At 40.3% G+C, this 22,936-nt stretch overlaps 1 protein-coding gene across 2 annotated transcripts in view; it reads left to right on the forward strand.

The window, feature by feature from the left end:
* The window catches only part of ATL1 (atlastin GTPase 1), a 99,673-nt gene that overhangs the window by 13,967 nt on the left and 62,770 nt on the right, over positions 1–22,936 (forward strand). The window contains exons 1-2 of one of the 2 annotated variants that reach the window (XM_025390994.1): positions 11,169–11,775; positions 12,634–12,806. In XM_025390994.1, coding sequence (XP_025246779.1) covers positions 12,773–12,806 — 34 coding nt within the window. In that variant the 5' untranslated portion in view covers positions 11,169–11,775; positions 12,634–12,772. Of the gene's footprint in view, positions 1–11,168; positions 11,776–12,633; positions 12,807–22,936 lie in introns of those variants that run through there. The other variant, XM_025390995.1, reaches the window with a different exon arrangement.

Genomic DNA, 22,936 nt, shown 5'->3' on the forward strand with positions numbered 1-22,936 from the left:
CTGTGAGTTGAATAAAAATAAGGACGGAGTCTGAAAAGAAATCAAGGAACAAAAAGGGGATGGGCCAGATGGGTCCCTGTACACTTGCCTTAGCCCAGGCGGGCAATGAAGATGAAATAATACTGCCTACCAGGAGAATATTCTGAGATCACCCAAACAATCCAGAAGTTATATAAGGTACGGATAGGCCAGAACCCCTATAACAGCCCTGTGTGGCCTCTGAAAAAGCCAAATGGCATCTGGAGAATGATGGTAGACTACCATGAGCTAAATGAGGTGGTGCCGCTTGTATCTGCTGCTATACCCAATATTGCTCAACTGCTACAGCAAGTAGTCCTTAAGCTGGGAAGTGTCCATGCTATGATTAACTTGCATTATGCCTTTTCCAGTATTCTTTTAGCAGAAGATTTACAAGACCAGTTTGCCTTCACTTGGGAGGGCCAATAATGGACTTTCCAGGTACTACCAAAAAGATACCTGCACAACCTCACCATCTGTCACAGTATAGTTGCATAGTACCTATATAGACTCACTTTGCCTGCCTCAGTCTGTGTTTCACTGTATTAATGATATCATGCTAACCTCAGAGTCTCTTGCAGATCTGGAGACTACCCTACAAACCACCTCGGATGGCCTAAAGGACAGGGGATGGGAAGCCAACCCCAAAAAGATACAGAGGCCCAGGATAGCCATCAAATTCCTGGGAGTTACCTGGTCAACTAAGATGTGAAACATACCTGGAGCTGTCATTGATAAGATAGTACAGCAGCTTGTTCCCCAGACAGTAAAGCAACTGTAGGTTTTCCTAGGTTTACTGGGCTACTGGAGGATATTCATTCCTCATTTGGCACAAACCCTCAGCTCATTATATACCCTAATAAAGAAGGGTAAAAAATGGGACTGGACACACATAGAGCAAGAGCCATTTGACAAAGCAAAAATATTGGTGAAACAAGCCCAAGCACTAGAGGTCCCACTGCCACAGGATCCTTTTGTATTAGAAGTCACTAGAGATGCCACAAGGATGACTTAGGGTTTGTGGCAAAAGCAGCCAATGGGAATGGTAACTGTAGGGTTTTGGTCTCAATTATGTTTCTTTGTTTGTTGGTTTGTTTTGAGACGGAGTCTTGCTCTGTCACCCAGGCTGGAGTGCAGTGGCACACTCTCGGCTCAATGCAAGCTCCACCTCCCAGGTTCACGCCATTCTCCTGCCTCAGCCTCCCCAGAAGCTGGGACTACAGGCTCACGCTGCCACATCCAGCTAATTTTTTTTTGTATTTTTAGTAGAGACAGGGCTTCACTGTGTTAGACAGGATGTGGTCTCCATCTCCTGACCTTGTGATCCGCCTGCCTCGGCCTCCCAAAATGCTGGGATTACAGGCGTGAGCCACCACCCGGCCTGGTCTCAATTATGAAAGGGGGCAGAATCCTACTATACAGTCCTAGAGCAACAGCTATTAACCGTGTATAGAGCATTGCAACAAGCAGAGGCCATCACCACCAGAAAGAAGACCACACAATAAAAACTGCCTACCCCATAAAAGGTGGGTGGAAGGCTTTCTAACCAAGCCCACCTCTGGGGTGGCACAATTACACACCCTGCAGAAATGGCATGCCTGTCTACAACAAAGGGGTGTCCTGTCTACTAATCCTTTAAGTCAGCTTCTACAGGAGGTGCCTGGACCCATCCACTTTGAACAAGTGGAGGGAGCCAAGATGGCAATAGAACCACCTACTGGGCCAATCATTGTATATAAGGGGACCCCACCAATACCCCCTAGGGCCTGGTACATTGATGAGTCTAGCAAAGGCACCTAACACCAATGGTCAGTGGTCATGGCACAAATGGATACTGACACCATATAACTGTATAGGTACATCATAAGAGCAGCCACAGGGTGGGCCACAGCAAAGGCAGCAGGCATCTCCATCCTCTTTGTAAATATTCTAGCAGCTGTTCAGAACTGTGAGACCTACTCACAGCTGAGACCTAGAAGGGTTCCTTCTGCAGTAAGTCACATACCTAAAGCCATACAACCTCCATAGGACTGACAAGTCAATTTTATTGGTCCTCTGCCCTGGAATGGTGGGGAAAGGCATACCTTAACCTCTGTGGACACAACAGTGGGGCTACTACAGGCCTTCCCAATAAAACATGCCACCCAGCTGGAGACCGTTAAGTGTCTCACTGCTCTTAGTGTCATATATGGCATGCTATGAAGAATATATAATGATCAGGGCTCCCATTCGTGGGCCACAATATCCAACACTGGGCATCAGAGCAAAACATAGACAGGAGGTTCCACTACCATATATCCCAACAGAGGCAGGACTCAGAAAAAAAAAATGGCCTGTTAAAAACCCAATTACATGCACTGTCCCAGAATGGCTAAGTTTCTGGACTAAGAATCTCCCTGAAGCCATACAAATTTTAAATGAGTTACCCACTAACACACTTGGCATCACTCCCTATGAATGGGCCTGTAAAATATGCCCCGCAAACTCTCAGCGTTACCTCTGAGACACTGAGTCATGCTTCTGAAGCAGAAGCCATGCTGTGCTTCTAAGAACACCAGTGGATCTGCCAACTGGCGATGGCTACATGGACCTGAAGTTGAGCTGGAAAGTGCCCCTATACTGGACTGGTTTTATGATGCTGGAGGGTGAGTGAAGACTGCCGGAGGATAGGTGATCCCAGCTGTATGTACTCTTAGAGGGAGGTCTGAGAGCCTTATGATATCAACATCAGCAGCACTGATACCTGCTGGAGTGGTCATAGTGCAGAGTGCATAGGCAAGGCTGGAAGCTTACCAATTGGCTACTATGCCCACTCTTAGAGAGGGAAGCCATGTGTGGTACTGTAAGCCCGAACTGAAGCCTGTGGCAGCCTCACTAATAGGGCCAATGGGAGAAAATATAGCAGTAATAATGTTACAAGGAGTGGCTATACCCTTGAGGGTCTCTGTTGAAGACCTGTGTTTGCCTTGTTTCTGCTACCCATGGCAGCTGGTAATGTCTTCTGAACTAGGCTGTGACTACAACAGCAGCCAGCAACCAGTCCTATTGTGGGGTATGTGGATACCTCCCCCTGTTAAGTGGTAATAGTATGCCTTGGGATATTCTGCCTTTTGCCTGACAGAACTGGAGTGACTGGTTCAACAGCACCAATAAGGCAGCCCAGGCTCACTAAGGATTGTCTCTGCATGGAGGCCTGATTGCCAATGCAATGGAGACTCAAAGATATGTGCCATTAGGCCACAAAACAAGTCTCAATAAATTTAAGAAAATAAAAATCATATCAAGTACCTTCTCAGACTACAGTGAAATAAAACTGGAAAATAACTCCAAAAGGAACCCTCAAAATTATACAAATACATAGAAATTAAATAATCTGCTCTTGAATGATCTTTGGGTTAACAATGAAATCAAGATGGAAATTTAAAAATTCTTTGAACTGAACGACAGTGACACAACTTATCAAAACCTCTGGGATACAGCAAAAATGGTGCTAAGAGGAAAGTCATAGCATTAAATGCTTACATCAAAAAGTCTGAAAGAGCACAAATAGACAACCTAACATCATACCTCAAGAACTAGAGAAACAAGAAGCAAACCCAAACCCAGCGGAAAAAAGATTAACAAAGATCACAGCAGAAACTAAATGAAATTGAAACAAAAAAATACAAAAGACAGATGAAACAAAAAGCTATTTATTTGAAAAGATAAAATTGACAGACCATTAGTGAGATTAACTAAGAAAAGAAGAAAAAAGATCCAATAAGCTCAATTAGAAACAAAACAGAAGATATTACAACCAATACTACAGAAATACGAAAGATCATTCAAGGCTACTATGAACACCTTTATGTACACAAACTAGAAAGTCTAAAGGAGATGGATAAATTCCTGGAAATGTACAACCCTCCTGATTAAATCAGGAAGAAATAGAAACTGAACAGACCAATAACAAGCTGTGAGATTGAATCAGTGATTTTAAAATTGCCAAAAACTCCTTTCAGGACCAGATGGATTCATAGCCGAATTGTATCAGACATTCAAAGAAGAATTGGTACCAGTTCTATTGAAACTATTTCAAAAGATAGAGAAAGATGGAATCCTCCCCAAATCATTCTATGCAGGCAGTGTTACCCCAATACCAAAACCAGGAAAGGCCATAACAAAAAAAGAAAACTACAGACCATTATCCCTGAGGATAATGGTCTGCATTATCATCAAAGATGCAAAAAATCATAACAAAATACTAGCTCTCCAAATCAGCTTATCAAAAAGATAATATATCATGATGAAGTGGATTTCATACCAGGGATTCAGGGATGGTTTAACATATGCAAATCAATAAATGTAATATGACACATAAACAAAAATCATATGATCATCTCAGTAGGCACAGGAAAAGCACTTGATAAAATCCAGCATTCTTTTATGATAAAAACCCTAAAAAAATTGTCATAGATGGGACATACCTCAAAGTAATAAAAGCCATCTATGACACATCAACAGACAACATAATATCGAACAAGGAAAAGTTGAAAGCATTCCCCCAGAGAACTGGAACAAGACAAGAATACCCACTTTCGCCACTTCTACTCAACATAGTACTGGAAATCCTAGCCAGAGCAGTCAGACAAAAGAAAAATAAAGAGTATTCAAATTGGAAAAGAGGAAGTCAAACTGTTGCTGTTCGCCGTTAATATGACCATGTACCTAGAAAACCCTAAAGACTCATCCAAAAATCTCCTAGACCTGATAAATGAATTCAGTAAAGTTTCAGGATACAAAATCAATGTACACAAATCAGTAGCGCTGCTCTACACCAATAATGACGAAAGTGAGAATCAAATCAAGTACTCAATCACTTTTACAGCAGCTGCAAAAAAATTAATTAAATAAAATACTTATGAACATACTTAACCAAGGAAGTGAAAGATCTCTACAAGAAAAACTACAAAACACTGCTGAAAGAAATCATAGATGACACAAACAAATGGAAACACATCCCATGCTCATGAATAGGTAGGATCAATATTGTGAACATGACCATACTTCCAAAAGCAATCTACACATTCAATGCAATTCTCATCAAAATACCATCATCATTCTTCAAAGAACTAGAAAAATATCCTAAAATTCATATGGAATCAAAAAAGAGCCCATATAGCCAAAGCAGTACTAAGAAAAAGAACGTATCTGGAAGCATCATAGTACCTGACTTCAAATTTTACTGTGAGGCTATAGTTACCAAAACAACATGGTACTGCTATAAAAATAGGCATGTAGACCAATGGAACAGAATAGAGAACCCAGAAATAAAGCCAAATACTTATAACTAACTGGTCTTCGACAAAGCAAACAAAAACATAAAGTGGGGAAAGGATACCCTATTCAATAAATGGTGCTGGGATAACTGGCAAGCCACATGTAGAAGAATGAAACTGGATCCTCATCTCTCACCTTATATCAAAATCGACTCAAGATGGATCAAAGATGTAAATCTAAGAACTGAAACCATAAAGATTGTAGAAGATAACATCAGAAAAATTCTTCTAGACATTGGCTTAGGCAAAGAATTCATGACTAAGAATCTGAAAGCAAATGCAACGAAAACAAAAATAAATAATTGGGACCAGGCATGGTGGCTCATGCCTATAATCTCAGCACTTTGAGAGGCTGAGGCGGGTAGATTACTGGAGGTCAGGAGTTCAAGACCAGCCTGGCCAACATGGCGAAACCCTGTCTCTACTAAAAATACAGAAAATTAGCTGGGCATGGTGGCGTGTGCCTGTAGTCACTGAATAGACAATTAGACAATTCTTGAAAAAATATATACAGACAGCCAACAAACATATGAAAAAATGCTCAAAATCACTATAAGGGAAACACAAATCAAAACCACAGTGAGATACAACCTCATTCCTGCAAGAATGGTCATAATTTAAAATTTAAAAAAAGATAGATGTTGGCTTGGATGTGGTAAAAAGGGAGCTGTTTCACGCTGCTGGTGGGAATGTAAACTAGTACAACCACTATGGAAAACAGTATGAATACCCCTTAAAGAACTAAAAGTAGAACTACCATTTGACCCAGCAATCCCACTACTGGGTGTTTACCCAAAGGAAAATAAGTCATTATATGAAAAAGACAAATGCACACGCATGTTTATAGCAGCACAATTCACAGTTACAAAGATATGGAACCAAGCTAAATGCCCATCAATCAATGAGTGGATAAAGGAAATGTGGTATATATACACCATGGAATATTACTTGGCCATAAAACAGAACAAAATAATGGCCTTTGCAGCAACTTGGATGGAGTTGGAGGCCATTATTCCAAGTGAAGTAACTCAGCAATGGAAAACCAAATATTGTTATGTTCTCCCTTAAAAGTGAGAGTTAAGCAATGAGGATGCAAAGGCATAAGAATGATATAATGGCCTTTGGGGACTCGGAGCAAATGGTCGGAAGGGTGAGCAATGAAAGGCTGCATGTTTGGTACAGTGTACTCTGCTCCAGTGACAGGTGCAGCAGAATCTCAGACATCACCACTAAAGAACTTATTCATGTAACAAAAAAACCATCTGGTCCCCAAAAACTATTGAAATTTTTTAAAAGTTTTTTTTAAGCCACAAGAACCAATATGTACCCTTACAGACACTACCTATTGTGCCTATATGCCTGATGAAGAGAACAGTGTCACAAATGTTTTAAATCATTTGTCAACTCAAATCCATTATATAACCTAATTAGGCTTCTTTGACTCATTCTCAAATTGGTTACACACCTTACCTACTCATTGAAGTTACATTTTGCTAACAGGCATCATAATTGTAGTTAGTTTCTGCTTTTTATGATGTTTTGTATACTGTAGATGTGGCTTGTACACACAAGCCATGGCTATACATTATAGGTCTGTATAGTTCTTCCCCTCATACTCCACTCAAGAACTTTCATGCAAGATTGGTGGGAAGAATATGAGAGCTGGGGAATGGGGTGGATTGTAGTGTGATGTATCCCCACCAGGTTACTTAGAGTGTACGTCCACTGCTTGAACGGGGAAGGCTGGGCAGTGAGCCAAGACCATGATGCCCACTGGAGGAGCAGGTGTCTTACCAAGGAAAACAGTCTCATTGCTCAAACGCAGTAGGCAAAGAAGTTACAGAAAAATTGTTTAAAAGCAGTTTAGAGATGGGAGGTGGCATGGATCTCTAGAGCTGTCCTGCTGCTGCCCAGAAGTGTCCTGTATAAGTCTCACAAACTCATCCACTCGCCGGGCTGGACTTATCTGAGTCATTCTTCGGTCTCTTGGTTCGCTCCCAGCTTGGGAGAACATTTTTCTATATAATCCTGGATTTTTTTCGTAACATCAACACACTGAAGATGGTAGAGTGCACCTTTGTCTTTTTGGCAAAGTCTTCTGGTTATTTTCCAATGTGTATTTCCCTTCTTTGTTTAGTATTAGACCCCAAAATTTTTGTTGCATACATGGTATGCAACAAATTTTTCATTGATAATATTTATCAATGAGGTGGGACATGGTAAGTCAATGGTATTTGAGTGGAGATGATATGTGCACCTTCTGGATTGTACTCTTAGAGAGAATGGATATATTCACTTCTTCCCTTTTACCCTTCTGTATGGCTAGAATGAAAATGTGAATGCCCACGCTAGAGTAGCCATCATGGAACATATGATGGAAGCCCCGAGTGAAAGATGGAAGAAGGCATGAAGAACTTCCGTTCCTTCATTTTGTTGTTGTTGTTGTTGTTGTTTTGTTTTGTTTGAGATGGAGTCTCGCTCAGGCTGAAGTGCAGTGGTGTGATCTCGGCTCACTGTAACCTCCACCTCCTGGGTTCAAGCAATTCTCCTGCCTCAGTCTCCTGAATAGCTGGGACTACAGGTGCACGCCGCCCAGCCCGGCTAATTTTTTTTGTATTTTTTAGTAGAGACAGGGTTTCACCGTGTTGCCCAGGCTGGTCTCGAACTCCTGAGCTCAGGCAATCTGCCCACCTTGGCCTCCCAAAGTGCTGGGATTACAGGTGTGAGCCACCATGGCCGGCCAGTTCCTTCATATTTTAAAGCCACAGTATTATCCCTGGATGACTTAAGCTCAGGTTATTTTCATAAGACCAAAATAAATATTCGTCTTATTTTAGCCATTGTAATTTTTATAGCAGCCAAAGCTATATCCTAACTAGTATAGTCCATGATACCACTGAGCTGATGAATTGACCACCATAGAACCAATCTATCTTTAAACAAATTGTTGTGTGAATGTAAATGTCATTTTTTGGTTAAGCCATTTTGAGTTACCACCAAAAGTATTCTAATTGACATAAATATTTTTCTAAGATTGCTATTTATAGAGGGAAGGAGCAAATTGAACCATCAACTATTGAGAAACTTCTGATTGAGGGACCCCTTTACTTATGATGGAGGAAAATGAGCATGGTGAAAGAACCAATGGAAGAAAAAAGAATTGAGGATACAGGGGGAAGAGAATAGTTTGTGGAGTAACATCCCAGAAGAGTCAAGAAGAGAGAGGATTTAAAGTACTAAAGTTCAAATGGAGTAATACCTTTTCTTCTTTTATTCTGATTTAAAATGAACTTGACCTTTGACTTTTAAAAAACATTTGTATTGAGACATAATTCACATACCATACAATTCACCAGCTTAGATTTTACAATTCAGTGGAGTTTTTTGTTTTGTTTCATTTTTTGAGACAGAGTCTTGCTCTGTCATCTAGGCTAAAGTGCAGTGGCCTGAATCCTTGAACTCCTAGGCTCGAGGGATCCTCCCACCTCAGCCTCTTGAGTAGCTGGGACTACAGGTGCACATCAGTGCACCTGGCTAGTTTTTCTATTTTTTTTTTTTTTAAATAGAGATGGGGTCTTTCTATGTTATACAGGCTGGTCTCGAACTCCTGGCCTCAAGTGATCTTCCCACCTCAGCTTCCCAACGTGCTGGGATTACAGGCATGAGCCACTGCACTCAGCCTAATCCAGTGGCTTTTAGTATACCCAAAGAGTTGTGCAAAGTTGATTTCATGATGAATTCTAAAACATTTTCATTGCCCCCAAAGAAACCTCATACTCATTAGCAGTCACTCTCCAATTTCTCCCCAACCTCCCACTCCTTTCCTCCATCCCTAAGAAACAATTAATGTACTTTCTGCCTCTTTAGATTTACCTATTCTATAAATTTCATGTAAATGGAATCATATAATATGTGGTCTTTGTGGCTGGCTACTTTCATTTACTATAATGTTTTCAAGGTCCATCCATGTTGTAGCATATATTGGTACTCAGTAACTTTTTATGACCAAATAATGTTCTAGTATATGGACATACTACTTTTTGTTTATTCATTCACTAGTTATTTGGCACTGGGATTGTTTCCACCTTTTGGCTATTATGAATAATGCTGTTATGGATATTCCTGTACAAGTTTTTCTGTGAACATATATTGTAATTTCTTTAGAGTATATATCTGGGAGTGCTAATGTATATGGTAATTCTATGTTTAACTTTTTGAGGAACTGCCAGACTTTTTCCCAAAGTGGCTGCACCATCAGCAGTTTATGAGGGTGCCAATTTCTCCACATCCTCACCAACACTTGTTATTATCTTTTTGATTATAGTCATCATAGTAAGCATTTTTAAACTTATTCTGGAGAAAGTGAAACATTACTGTTCTAAGACTCAGAGTTATATAAAAGCATTACACTTAGAGAAATATCAGTCCCCCTAGTCCCTACTAACCTCTTACCATTCTTCCATTATTTCTACCCTATTCCCACCCATCTCCCACAGGTGACCAATCTCATTGGTTTCTGGTTTATTCTTGCTGTAGTTATTTTTCACAGATGAATGGATACTTTGTTTCATATCCTTTTCTCTTTCCAGGACTGGTGTACTATTTGCACTTTTTCCTTCTCATTTAACATTGTATTCTGGAAATCACTCTGTATTAGCTTATAAAGATCTTCTATATTCTTTTTCACACCTATGTAACATTTTATTGCATATATGTATTATAATGTATTCAACCACTCATCCATAGATGGGCATTTAGGTTGTTTCCAGCATTTTACAATAACAAAAAGTACTGTAATAAATAACCACATATGTTTATATTTTCATAGTATTGAAGGTATTTCTTCAGAGTAGATTAAACTTATGATTTAAAAAATGTGTTCTAGCAATGTCCACTGAAATGGTCTAGAAACAGTGATACTTCAGCCAGCAATGAGCACAACTAGCACCCACGTCTTGGTTTCTAAACACCTTTGGGAGTCAGAGCATCTTGGAGAAATGGCTATTTAGTTCTAAGGGAAAATACAAAGGACTCCTGAAACATTTTCTTGTACCAGAATACAGGGAACTGCTCAAAGACAAAAAGGGACAATGTTAAAAGGACACACGAGCTGACCCTCGGCCAAATTTAGGGCAATTTAGGCATTAAAAAGAATGGTGATGCATAACACAATTTTAAAAAAAAGTTTCCACTAATTTATAGTGGGACTCAATAGAGAAAGGTTGGAGAGGGAATGCCAGCTGCTTAATTTAAAAGACATGACATCGAGAGGCTGAGGTGGGCAGATCGCTTGAGCTCATGAGTTTGAGACCAGCCTGGGCAATGTGGAGAAACTCCGTCTCTACATACAACAGCCAGGCGTGCTGGCAACAGCCAGTAATCCCAGCTACTTGAGAGGCTGAGGCATGAGAGTCGCTTGAACCTGGGAGGCGGAGGTTATAGTGAGCTGAGGTCACGCCACTGCACTCCAGCCTGGGTGACAGAGGGAGACTCTGTCTGGAAAACAAACAAACAAACAAACAAAATACAATTATTTTAAAGTCTCCATTTAAAAATCACTAATATGAAATTGATTCAGGCAAGGATCAATGAATGCTAAAATCAATGGATGAAAAGTTATTGGCCAACAGTACAAAAAGTCTTATACAGAGAGCTATTTATTTAAGCTTTTTTTTTTTTTTTTTTTTTTTTTTTTGTGATTCACACAGTCTCGAAGTATTCACCTGCAGATTACTTACTAATTATAAAGGCAACAGTTTCTTAAAAAATTAATTTCTTTCTCAATTAGGCATAGGTGTTGCATTGTATAAATTTTTCCTTTTTGTGTGTGTAATCTATTGTACTCTTAAAAATGGGATTCATATGAAAGGGATTTTCAGGCTGGAATATAAGCTGAGAATGATAGTAAAGGAATGTAAGAAGAAAAGCAGACCACACTCACACTTCTTTTTTGTTCTATGAACTTGGTTTATAGGTACAGGGATGAGATAATGTCTTCCCATGTTGTTTCATTATTGTTGTTTCAACTCTGTTGAGCACAGACCTCTTTAAAACCATGGTGTAAACTCGATTACGGTGTTCACAGCTCTGCGGTCACTAGAACCAGTAACTGAAATATAATGCATAAGATTTGGCAGTGATGGGGGAGTTTATTTTCACATATGTTGATGTTGAAATGTCCAGAGGAAAACAATGTGAGGATAACCTTAGGCAGTTATAAACACACCTCTGGTATGATGTCCTCTCTTCTAGAGGGCAGAAGACTAGAAGTATAGATTTGGGAATCATCCGCATGGAGGTCCTGTCTGAAGCCATCAAAGTAAATTACATTGAGAGAGTGTAGCGTGAGGAGTTGCTTACGATTAGGAATTAGCAGAGATCGTGGATCTGGTAATTACGAGGCTGGCAGTGATCTCCTAAGAACCGATCAGTAGAGAGTGTGGGTAACACCCAAATGGCAGGAGGAAACTGTAAGGGACGGGATGATGGTATCTTACGGTTGAGGTAGTATAAAGGGAGAGTGTTTCCAGGTTACTGAAAACAACTAAGTTTGTAGCAGAGAGAAAGAAAGCAGTGAAAAGGGAAGGATTGAAAATATTTTTTATTTTTTTTCTTTTCCCTTCAAAATTGTCTGCAACCTTTATGGCTGCCAGGGCCCACCCAGACTGTGTAGTATGATTTCAGCTCAAATAATTGCTATTGGACTATCAGTCTGGACCTTATCTTTGCAAATCTAGTGGGAAATTTTACCCAGTGGATATTGAGTTACAGATTACAGTGAATCTACAGCTTTCATTTATCTTGATCTTCTTGATATAAATTTTGCTATTCTAATTTTAAGACAAACTACTCAGTATACATATACAAAAATGCATGATACCCTCTTTACTAACATGACCTTGCTTTTAAAATGGAAAAAAAAAATGGGTGCCTGGTAGATAAATGCACATTATTTTAGCTACTTTGGCTATACGAATGTTGCCAGCTTGTTTGTGCTAATGTATAACCGTGCTTGAAACAGGTATTTGAACATCCAGAATCATGCAGTATATCGGTTTGTGTATTTCTGATAATGCTGTTAAATTCTTTGAGAGTGGGTGCGAGGGGGGTGCTGTTTATTTGTGTGCGTTTTCCGTTGAAAATGTTGCAGTACATGGTCTATCACTGTCTTCACGCTCTGGGGGTGGGCTGAGGTAGGGAGGGTGTGACGCTGGTATTTGTGTGAACTCGGGCTTGTGATGCTGAGCTTGGTTCATCTGCTTTCTCCTCCCTTTTCCTCCCCACTCCTTCCCACCAGCGCCACAGCAACATCCTCAGAGTCTGAGCGAACTGCGCCCAGCGCGGGCACGGAGCCTCCCACCGCCAGCAACCTGCGGCCCCGGAGAAGGCAGCGAGCGCAGTGACAGCGCCTCACCGCCACCAGGTCCTGGACCACCATGGCCAAGAACCGCAGGGACAGAAACAGTTGGGGTGAGTAGCAAATGAGAACTTCTGCAGCCAGCACGGGGTCTGGCCCTCCGCTTTCTGCTTCTGGAGACAGGGAGGGCCAAGGACTGCTCGGTGCCTGCGTCCACGGCTGGGAGACGGGCCGTAGCCGAGCTGCTCCCTGTTTGGGCGGAGGAACCATGGCCGAGCGGTACCCGCGTCACCGAATCGCGCTGTCGGGGCGAGGGCTGCAGCTTCGCGCAGGCCGGGCCTCCAGCTCCTTCTTCCCCACCCCCCTGCCGCCTCCTCCCAGCATTTGGACAGCACCCACCGGCGCCTCCGGGGACTTGTGGTTCCGCCTTAGCGATCAGTTGGGAGGAAGGCTATGGGGGTGGGCAGGGGGCTGTTGTTACTCGGCCCCAGAGGGGCGATGGGTCGGGGATCTAGAGCAGGCCAAGCCCCAACCCCCTCCCCGGGAGCCGCCAACTCGCTGGCCCTGCAGGGCGCGGGCTCCCGGCGGCGGGCGGCGCGCTGGAACAATGAGGCGGAGCGCGCGGGGTTCCCGACGGACCGTAGCAGACCCGAGCAACGGGGAGAAGGGCCACCCTCTTGAGAATTCCTGAGCACTGCAGTACTCCTCTTAATTTGGGGGGTAGGTGGGGAAATTGGGGAAGAAGGGGAGCAAAGTTGTGGTTTCCAGCCTTCTGCCCCACCCCGACGCGGTACCCCATTCAGACCAGCCCCAAGGGTGGCTTTGTTCTTTGATTTTACCTTTTGGAGACATTGGGCTCATGATTCAGCACCAGGCCGAGGGGAGGGGAAAGGAGAGGCAAGACCCAGTATGTTCACACCGCGAGTGGGTGGGCGGTGCTCACGCAGGCGGAGAAGAACGGGCGCAGCGATGCGGGAGAAATCGCGGCCCCGCCCGCTTTGCTGCTCCAGACCTAGTTCTGGACGGTTAGTGTGGGCAGGCTGGGCGTCTTTTTGTCGTAGGTTCCCGATTTCTTGCAGTCACAGTGCTAAACTCACCAGCATCTTAGGAACGAAAGCTCTCTAAGGCATTTATTTTATTATCTGAACCGGAGAGTGTCTCAGGCTACTGTGGCTTGGTGGGTAAAGAAATATTTTGTTCATCAGCTTGTTATTTGGAAATTGTTATTTGGAAATAACAGTTGTTATTATTTGAAAAGTTCAGAGCTGCTTGATTCTCTTCCACATCTCAGTGAGAGCTCTTCTATAACTGTTTATTTGACCAAGAGGAACAAATGTAAATTTTAGTTAGTTATTTCAGTTTACTTTAATGAAAAGACCGTGTATCTCCTTGCCTCTGATTGTTCTAATGGTCACAGGATCCGGTAGGCAAGGTTTACATTTGGGAGATTATCCAAGGTTTGTGGTAGGCATGGAGAGTTGGAGCGGAGAGGTCTGTCATGACTTGGCTGAGTTTAAGAGAAAGTGGTTCCATTTTCTGAGATCATGAAACTTCAGTTTTAACAGATCTGACTATTGCGATACGTTTTATTTGCTTCTTCTGAAATTTAAGTAAACATTTGCAGTGTATCCCCATTTCCACCCGTTCTCTTGGCCTCTAGAGTAGGAATTTATTGAACACACAGAGTTAGGGTGCATATATTCAAGTCACTTTTGTTCTCAATCTCCATGAGTTGTTGTCTCCACCCTATTAACAGAGGCGTGTGAAAATGTATTCTGAGGATTAAAATTTTTCTCCTTCATGAAGTTTTGGATCATTATTGCGCAGAATTTCCTTTGGTTATAAACTTTTCTTTTTTTTTTTTTTCTGAGACGGAGTCTCGCTCTGTCGCCCAGGCTGGAGTGCAGTGATGCCATCTCAGCTCACTGCAAGCTCCACCTCCTGGGTTCACACCATTCTCCTGCCTCAGCCTCCGGAGTAGCTGGGACTACAGGTGCCCACCACCACGCCCGGCTAATGTTTTTGTATTTTTAGTAGAGAAGGGGTTTCACCATGTTAGCCAGGATGGTCTCGATCTCCTGACCTCGTGATCCGCCCGCCTCGGCCTCCCAAAGTGCTGGGATTACAGGCGTGAGCCACCACGCCCGGTCTTATAAACTTCTTATGTAGTGGAAGTTTTTTCCTCTTGGGAACATGGTTCTCACATCGGGTTTTCATAAAAATCACACAGAGACTTATTAGAAATGCAGACTCTCCCATCTTCTAGCCAGAGCTTTGGAATCAACAGATCTGAAAGAGGGCCTAGGAATCTGCCTTTTAATTAGCATTTTAGGTGATTGGGAAGCAGATGGTCTTTAGGTGTTATTTTGAGAAATACTACCTTGGATTATTTACATTTGATAGAAACATCCCAGATAGTTTACCCAGAAATCATCAGGAAAGTTTCAACTGAAGGGATGGATTAAGAAAAGAAATACTAGAATCACTATAGTGTTCACTGGAAATTATTATAGAAAAGAAATAGTGGAATTCTGGACTCTTACCTTGATGTTCTGTGGAAATGCTTTACTACTCAGATTTTTCTTTGCTGTAAAGAATATATGACATAAATGACTTAGAAAATGTAGTAGATGGAGTAGGAGATAGAGGTTTTGGCAAAGATGTTAGCCCTGTCAGTCTTAATTCCATTTTATTACCAGTATCTAGTAGAATGACTAACACATAGTAGGCATTTAGTAACAGCAATAGTAGCCAACATCATTAAGCTAATGTCATATGAAATAGATGCTGTAATCCTCATTTTACATGTTAAAAGGTATAGCTAGTAGATGATTGACCCAGGATTCCTGCTCTTCAGTTTGAATTCAGATTCCCTTATCTTCTATTCTATCTCTTTGTTGAATGGTTAATACCTTCTGTATTATATTATAGAACTACAGTTTCAGTGCATATTCATCTGCATTATTGCATTTGATCTTCAACCTCTTAAGTAATTATGTGTCTTAGGGCATATCACTATTTTGCAGATAATAAAACTAACTCAGAGGTGAGTCAAATGATTTGGTGAAAGTCACATATTTGGTAAGTAAAAGGACTGAAATTAGAACCTGGGGTTTTTTCCTAATTTATTTTCTATAACATGATATTGTGGAATGTTTTTATGGAGAGAATGGGGTGGGGTGTGAAGATAATACAGAAAACAGATCCTCGTAGTAGACAGAGGTCTCTCATGAGAAAAATCTTATGAGAGCTTAAAAAATAAGCCAGTCGGCTGGGTATGGTGGCTCACGCTTGTAATCCCAGCACTTTGGGAGGCCAAGGCGGGTGGATCACAAGGTCAGGAGATCAAGACCATCCTGGCTAACACGGTGAAACCCCATCTCTACTAAAAAAAAAAAAAAAAAAATACAAAAAATCAGCCAGGCGTGGTGGCAGGCGCCTGTAGTCCCAGCTACTCGGGAGGCTGAGGCAGGAGAATGGCGTGATCCCGGGAGGCAGAGCTTGCAGTAAGCCGAGATCGTGCCACTACACTCCAGCCTGGGCGACAACGAGACTCCGTCTCAAAAACAAACAAACAAACAAACAAACAAAACACAGCGAATTGGCCTTATCTAGCTAAGTAAGTATTTTTCAGACAAGTTAGAAAGAAAAAGGCATCAAGGTAGACAATCCAGAATGGGAAAATACGGTGATTTCCAAGAAAAGGGCAAGAAAGATATTTGCAAAATCAGCCTGAGAGCTAAAATTTAGATAAGGAACCTAAGGACCATATAACAGGTGTTTTTATCTTAGTAGCTAGAGACCTGTAGGTCTTACAGGGACCATGAAAGCTAGACAGCAGAAAAGCATCTCTGCTGACTACTAGAATTGAGGGTGATGTTTGAAGACCATACTCAGAGATAAAACTGGGAAGCAAGTCTGAGTAGAACTGAGCATCCTACCACCTGTACCTAAATCTACCCTTAAGATGTTTGAATAAATTTAAGCATATGCAAGTCAATTCTTCCAAAATAGGCATTAGTATTATTATGAATCATTTGAATGTATAAGGTATCTGAGATTCAGAGAGCGTAAGTGACTTGCCAGAGGTACCATAGTTTCTAGGTTATAAATCTAGTATTCAAATTCAGGGTTGTTTGCTTCTACAGTCCATGTGATGAGGGCAAGGACTAGTATGCCAAAAGGTACCACAACAAGCTTATCTAGGATTAAGCTGATATAAGAAATCGATGCTCTATAAATGTGATCACTTGGACTAGAGAAGTAGGCAAAGAATGTGCTAGTGTGGAAAATAAAGGGGACAGGTAAGTGTCAGAAACAGTAGCCCAGAAAGCAGTCTTTCACTGCTGGGTTAGAGCTTAAGTACTACCAGAAACAAAACAGAAATGCATACTTTGTTTGTTTGTTTTTGTCAAAGTTGCTTAAAAACTTGGGATACCACCTGGGAATTTGAGTTTTCTACAATGTGACAGAAACAGATAGTGCGAAATTGCTTTAGAAAAATAGTATTTGCGCTAGGCGGGGCGCGGTGGCTCACGCCTGTAATCCCAGCACTTTGGGAGACTGAGGCGGGCAGATCAGGAGGTCAGGAGATGGAGACCATCCTGGTGAAACCCCATCTCTACTAAAAATACAAAAAATTAGCCAGGCGTGGTGGCATACACTTGTAATCCCAGCTACTTGGGAGGCTGAGGCAGGAGAATCACCTGAACCCTGGAGGCAGAGGTTGCAGTAAGCCAAGATCGCGTCACTGCACGGGCGACAGAGCGAGATTCTGTCTCAAAAAAAAAAAAGAAGAAGAAGAAGAAAAATAGTATTTGCACTAAAGTGCAGCTTTGACTGCCTTTAAAAATCACTATCTTGGCTTCATAGTAAGTGTAGGAAATGCCCAGTTGTTGAAAAGGCGTTTGTGGAAAATTAATTTTTAGGTTTCTGGTTTTGAGGAAAGATTTAAAACAATCTTGAGTGTGCTATAGTTACCTCATGATATTCTTTCTTTTCCAGTTGGCTACATTCTATTTTTCTTGAAATGAGACTGTTTGTCCCTTGTTACCTACCTCATCTTCTATATACCTAATTCTCTTAAAACAATATAAAATTTCTACTGGGTCTTGGCTGGACACAGTGGCTCATGCCTATAATCCCAGTACCTTGGGAGGCCGAGGTGGATGGATCACCTGAGGTCAGGAGTTTGAGACCAGCCTGGCTAACACGGTAAAACTCTGTCTTTACTAAAAATATTAAAGAATCGGCTGGGTGTGGTGGCGGGTGCCTGTAGTCCCAGCTACTCAAGAGGCTGAGGCAGGAGAATGGCGTGAACCCAGGAGACGGAGGTTGCAGTGAGCCGAGACTGCACTACTGCACTCCGGCCTGGGTCACAGAGTGAGACTCCGTCTCAAAATCAATCAATCAATCAATCAATCAATCAAACAAAACCACCCCAAAATAGCTGGGCATGGTGGTGCACACCTGTAATCCCAGCTACTAGGGAGGCTGAGGCAGGAGGATCACTTGAACCCGGGAGGCAGAGGTTGCAGTGAACTGAGATTGCACTGCTGTACTCCAGCCTGGGTGACAGAACGAGACTTCATCTCAAAAAAAAAAAAAAATTTTCTACTGGGTCATACATGTACTGTGTGATGTGTACTGTATATAAGACATGTACTGTACATTTTCCTTCCCTACATTTTTTAACTTAAATTGCCTTCCCTGCATCTTTTAAATTTACTTTTCCTATAGATATATATTTTTTATACTTAACATCTGCTTACCTTGTCTTGATGACTCATGGGTTACACCTTTGTTCCATTTCAGACTCTGCAGCCTTTATTATCTTTACAATCAGTGACTACACTGTAGGCAGAACCTATGATCACCAGGGAAATAATCCACCGTGTGGTACTTCCAGTAATAAAAAAAAGATTTTAGATTTAGAGGGTCTTCCTCTTTTACATAAAAATTCTTATGAAACATATGTATACAAAAGAACATATAAAACATATGTGTTCAGTTTTTTAAAAAGAATGAGCACCTGTGACCCCCAGCCAAAGAAATGGAACATTATCAATATTTTGTCACACCTTGTATGCCTCTCCTTAAGGACAACCTGTTTTGTTTTGGTTTTGAGACAGAGTCTCGCTCTGTCGCCCAGGCTGGAGTGCAATGGTGCAATGTCAGCTCACTGCAATCTCTGCCTCCCAGGTTCAAGCAATTCTCCTGCCTCAGCCTCCCAAGTAGCTGGGATTACAGGTGCCCACCACCATGCCCGGCTAATTTTTGTATTTTTAGTAGAGATGGGGTTTTCCCAGGTTGGTCAGGCTGGTCTCAAACTCCTGACCTCAGGTAATCCACCCACCTCAGCCCCAAAAAGTGCTGGGATTACAGGTGTGAGCCACTGCACCCGGCCAGCACAACCTGTTCTTATCCCTCTCCAAAAGTAAACACTTTCATTAATTTGAAGTTTCTAATTCGCTTGATAATTTTTACAGTTTAGCTATAAATAAATATATATCCCTAAAAAATACACTATTTAGTTTTACATTTGAAGTGCCTAAAATAAAGAGAATCTGGAGTGTGCAATTTTCCACAAGATATTTTGTTTACTCCACATCCTTACCCATAGTTGGTATTGATAGATCTGAAATGATATCTCATTGTAGTTTCAGTCTGCATTTTACTGATTACCAGTGAGGCGTGAGCATATATTTATTGTCCATTCATATTCCCTCCTCAGTGTCTGTTTGCCCTTTGCCCATTTTAAAATTAGGTTATCTTTTCTTCTTGCTTTGTAGGAGTTGTATACATATTTTTCATGTAAGTCCTTTGCTGATTGTCTTATAGATATCTTTTACCATTTTGTGCATGACTTTGATCTCTACAGTGTATTTTAACAAATAGATATTATGTGTTTAAGTGTAGTCCATTTAAACAATATTTTCCTTTATGGCTTGTACTTTTTATATTTTTAAAAATATCTTCTCTTACCTCAAAGTTGTAAAATAGTCTTTTATATTATCTGGTTTAAAAATTTTACACTTCATTTTTTATCAGGTTTTAAAATTTGTGGTAAAGTACATATAACATAAATTTTACCATCATAACCATTTTTAAATGTACAATTCCGTGATACTAGTACACAAATAAAATATTGTTGTGTAGCTATCGCCACTGTCTATTTCCCGAACTCTTCATCTTGCAAAACTGAAACTCTGTGCCCATTAAACAGTAACTCCTCATCCCTCCTTCTCATGGCTACTAGCAGCCACCATTCTACTTCCTTTAACTATGATTTTGACTACTCTGTGTAACTCACCTTAGTGGAATGATACAGTTTTCATTTTGTGACTGGCTTATTTCATATAGCAAAATGTCCTCAAGTTTCATCCATATTATAGAATATATCACAACTTCCTTCTTTTTTAAGGCTGAATAGCATTCCATTGTAAGTATATACCACATTTCTTAATCCATTCATCTGTTGACAGACACTGGGTTGCTTTCACATTTTAGCTATTGTGAATAATGCTTCCATGAACATGGTGTACAAGTATCCCTTTGGGACCCTGCTGTCAATAGTTTTGGGTATATACCCAGAAGTGGAATTGCTGGATCTTATTATGGTAATTCTATTTTTAATATTTTGAGGAACTGCCATACTGTTTTCCACAGAGGCTGTACTATTTTGTGTTCTTATCAACAGTGCACACATGTTTAATTTTTTTCATATCTTCGCCAACACTTGTTATGTTCTGTTTTTTAAAAAAATAGTTGTCATTCTAATGGATGTGATGTGATATCTCATTGTAGTTTTGATTTGCAATTAATATTATGATTTCTCTTGTGATTTTTTTCTTTGATCCTTTGTTAAGAGTGTGTTGTTTAATTGTCACAAATTTGTGAATTTTCCAATTTTCATTCTGTTGCTAATTTCCAACTTCATCTCATTGTGATTGAAGAAAATATCTAGTATTATATCTATCTTTTAAAAATGTATTGAGATTTAATATGTGGCCTCCCTTATAGTCTATCTGGAGAATGTTCCAGGTACACATGAGAAAAATGTGTATTCTATTGTTGTTGGCTAGAGTGTCTGTATTTGTCTGTTAGGTCTAGTTGGCATATTGTGTGGTTCAAGTTCTCTATTTCTTTGCACGTCTTTATTTCCTTTTTGTTTGTTTGTTTTATCCATTGTTGAGAATAGGATATTGAAGTCTCCAACTATTAGTATAGAACCATTTCTTCTTTTAATTCTGTCAACTTTGCTTCACATATTTTGATACAGTGTTCCTAGGTACATAGATTTTTGTTATTGCTATATATTCAAATGCTGTATTAAAAATTTTATTAGTATATGACTTCCTAGCCAGGTATGGTGGTATGCGCCTGTAGTCCCAGCTATTCCAGAGTCTGAGGCAGGAGGATTGCTTGAGCCCAGGAGTTTGAGGCTGTAATGTGCTATGATTTTGCCTGTGACTAGCCACTATACTCCAGCCTGGACAACATAACAAGATACTGTCTCTAAAAAAAAACCAGTTCTTGTTTTTTGTTAACTTTTTTGATTTTTTAAAGGCTATCTTTTCTGATATTAGTATTACCACCTCTATTCTCTTTTGGTTTATATTTACATGGAATATCTTTTTCCACCCTACCACTTTCAATCTGCTTGTGTCTTTGCATCTAAAGCAAAGCTCTTATAGACAGCATATAGTTGGATCATGTTTTTAAATTCATTATGCCAATCTCTATCTTTTGATTGGAGGGTTTATATTTGTTTACATTTAAAGTAATTACTAATAAGGTGTGACTTCTTTTGTTTGTTTTGCTGTTTGTTTTCTGTGTGTCTTACAGCTTTTTTGTCTCTCATTTCCTGCATTACTGCACATTACCCTCTGTTGGGTTCAGTTGATTTTTATAGTGTAATGTTTTAATTCCCTTATCATTTCCCTTCTAGCTTTTTTTATGGTTACCATGGAGATTATATTTAACATTCTAAAGTTGTAACACTCTAATTTGAATGTATATTAGTTTAATTTTAATAACATACAAAAATTCTTCTCCTTTACATGTCCATCCTCACCCCTTTCAGTTTTTGGTATCATAAAATTATACATATTATGTGTCCAAAAAACATAAACTAGTAACTGTTTTTTAAAATGTACTAGTTTCTCAACTGGACATGGTGACTCATGGCTATAATCCCAGCAGTTTGTGAGGATGAAGTGGGAGGACTGCTTGAGCCCTGGAGTTCAAGACCAGGAGTTCGGGTCAACATGGCAAAACCCTGTCTCCACAAAAAAAAAAAAAAAAAAAAAAAAAAAAAATTATCCAGGCTTGGTGGTGCATGCCTGTAGCCCCAGCTGTTCAGGAGGCTGAAGCAGGAGAATCACTTGGGCCCAGGAAGTTGAGGCTGCATTGAGCCATGATCATGCCACTGCATTCTAGCTTGGGAAACAGAGAAAGACTCTGTCGAAAAAAAAAAAAAAAAGAATACATTAGTTTCTTAAATTATATAGAAAAGAAAATGTGGAATTACAGACCAAAATTACAATTATTATTATAGTAGCTTTTAGACTTATAATTATTTTTTAAAAGTATTAGTCTCTTAAATCATATGGAATACCAAAGATGAAGCTACAAACTATTATTAAAATAATACTACCTTTAATAATTGCCCATATATTTACCTTTACTGAGATTTTTATTTTGTCATATGGCTTTAAGTTACTGTGTAGTGTCCTTTCATTTCAACACGCAGAACTCACTACCTTTAGCATTTCTTGAAAGGCAGGTCTAGTGGTAACAAACTCCAGCTTTTGTTTATCTGGGGATATCTTAATTTCTTCCTCATTTTTGAGGGACAGAGCTGCTGGATATAGGATTTTTAGTTCACAGGTTTTTTTTCTTTCAGTGCTTAGACTATGTCTGCCCACTACTCTTTTGCTTCCAAAGTTTCTGATGCGAAATTTGCTGACAAATCTTGTTAATAATCCCTTCTATGTGATGTGTCACTTCTCTCTTGTTGTTTTCAAATTTTTCTTTGTCTTTGGCTTTTGACAGTTTGATTATAATGGGTCTCAATGTGGGTCTCTGAGTTCATCCTACTTGGAATTTGTTGAACTTCTCAGATGTCTATCTTTCATCGAACTTGGGAAGTTTTCAGCTGTTATTCTACAAATAATCTCTCTGCCACTTTCTCTTTCTTTTCTTCTTCTGAAACTATTACAGTGTGTGTGTTGGTTCATTT

Source organism: Theropithecus gelada, chromosome 7b (assembly GCF_003255815.1).
Source record: "Theropithecus gelada isolate Dixy chromosome 7b, Tgel_1.0, whole genome shotgun sequence".
In the NCBI taxonomy this organism is placed as follows: Eukaryota; Metazoa; Chordata; class Mammalia; order Primates; family Cercopithecidae; genus Theropithecus; species Theropithecus gelada.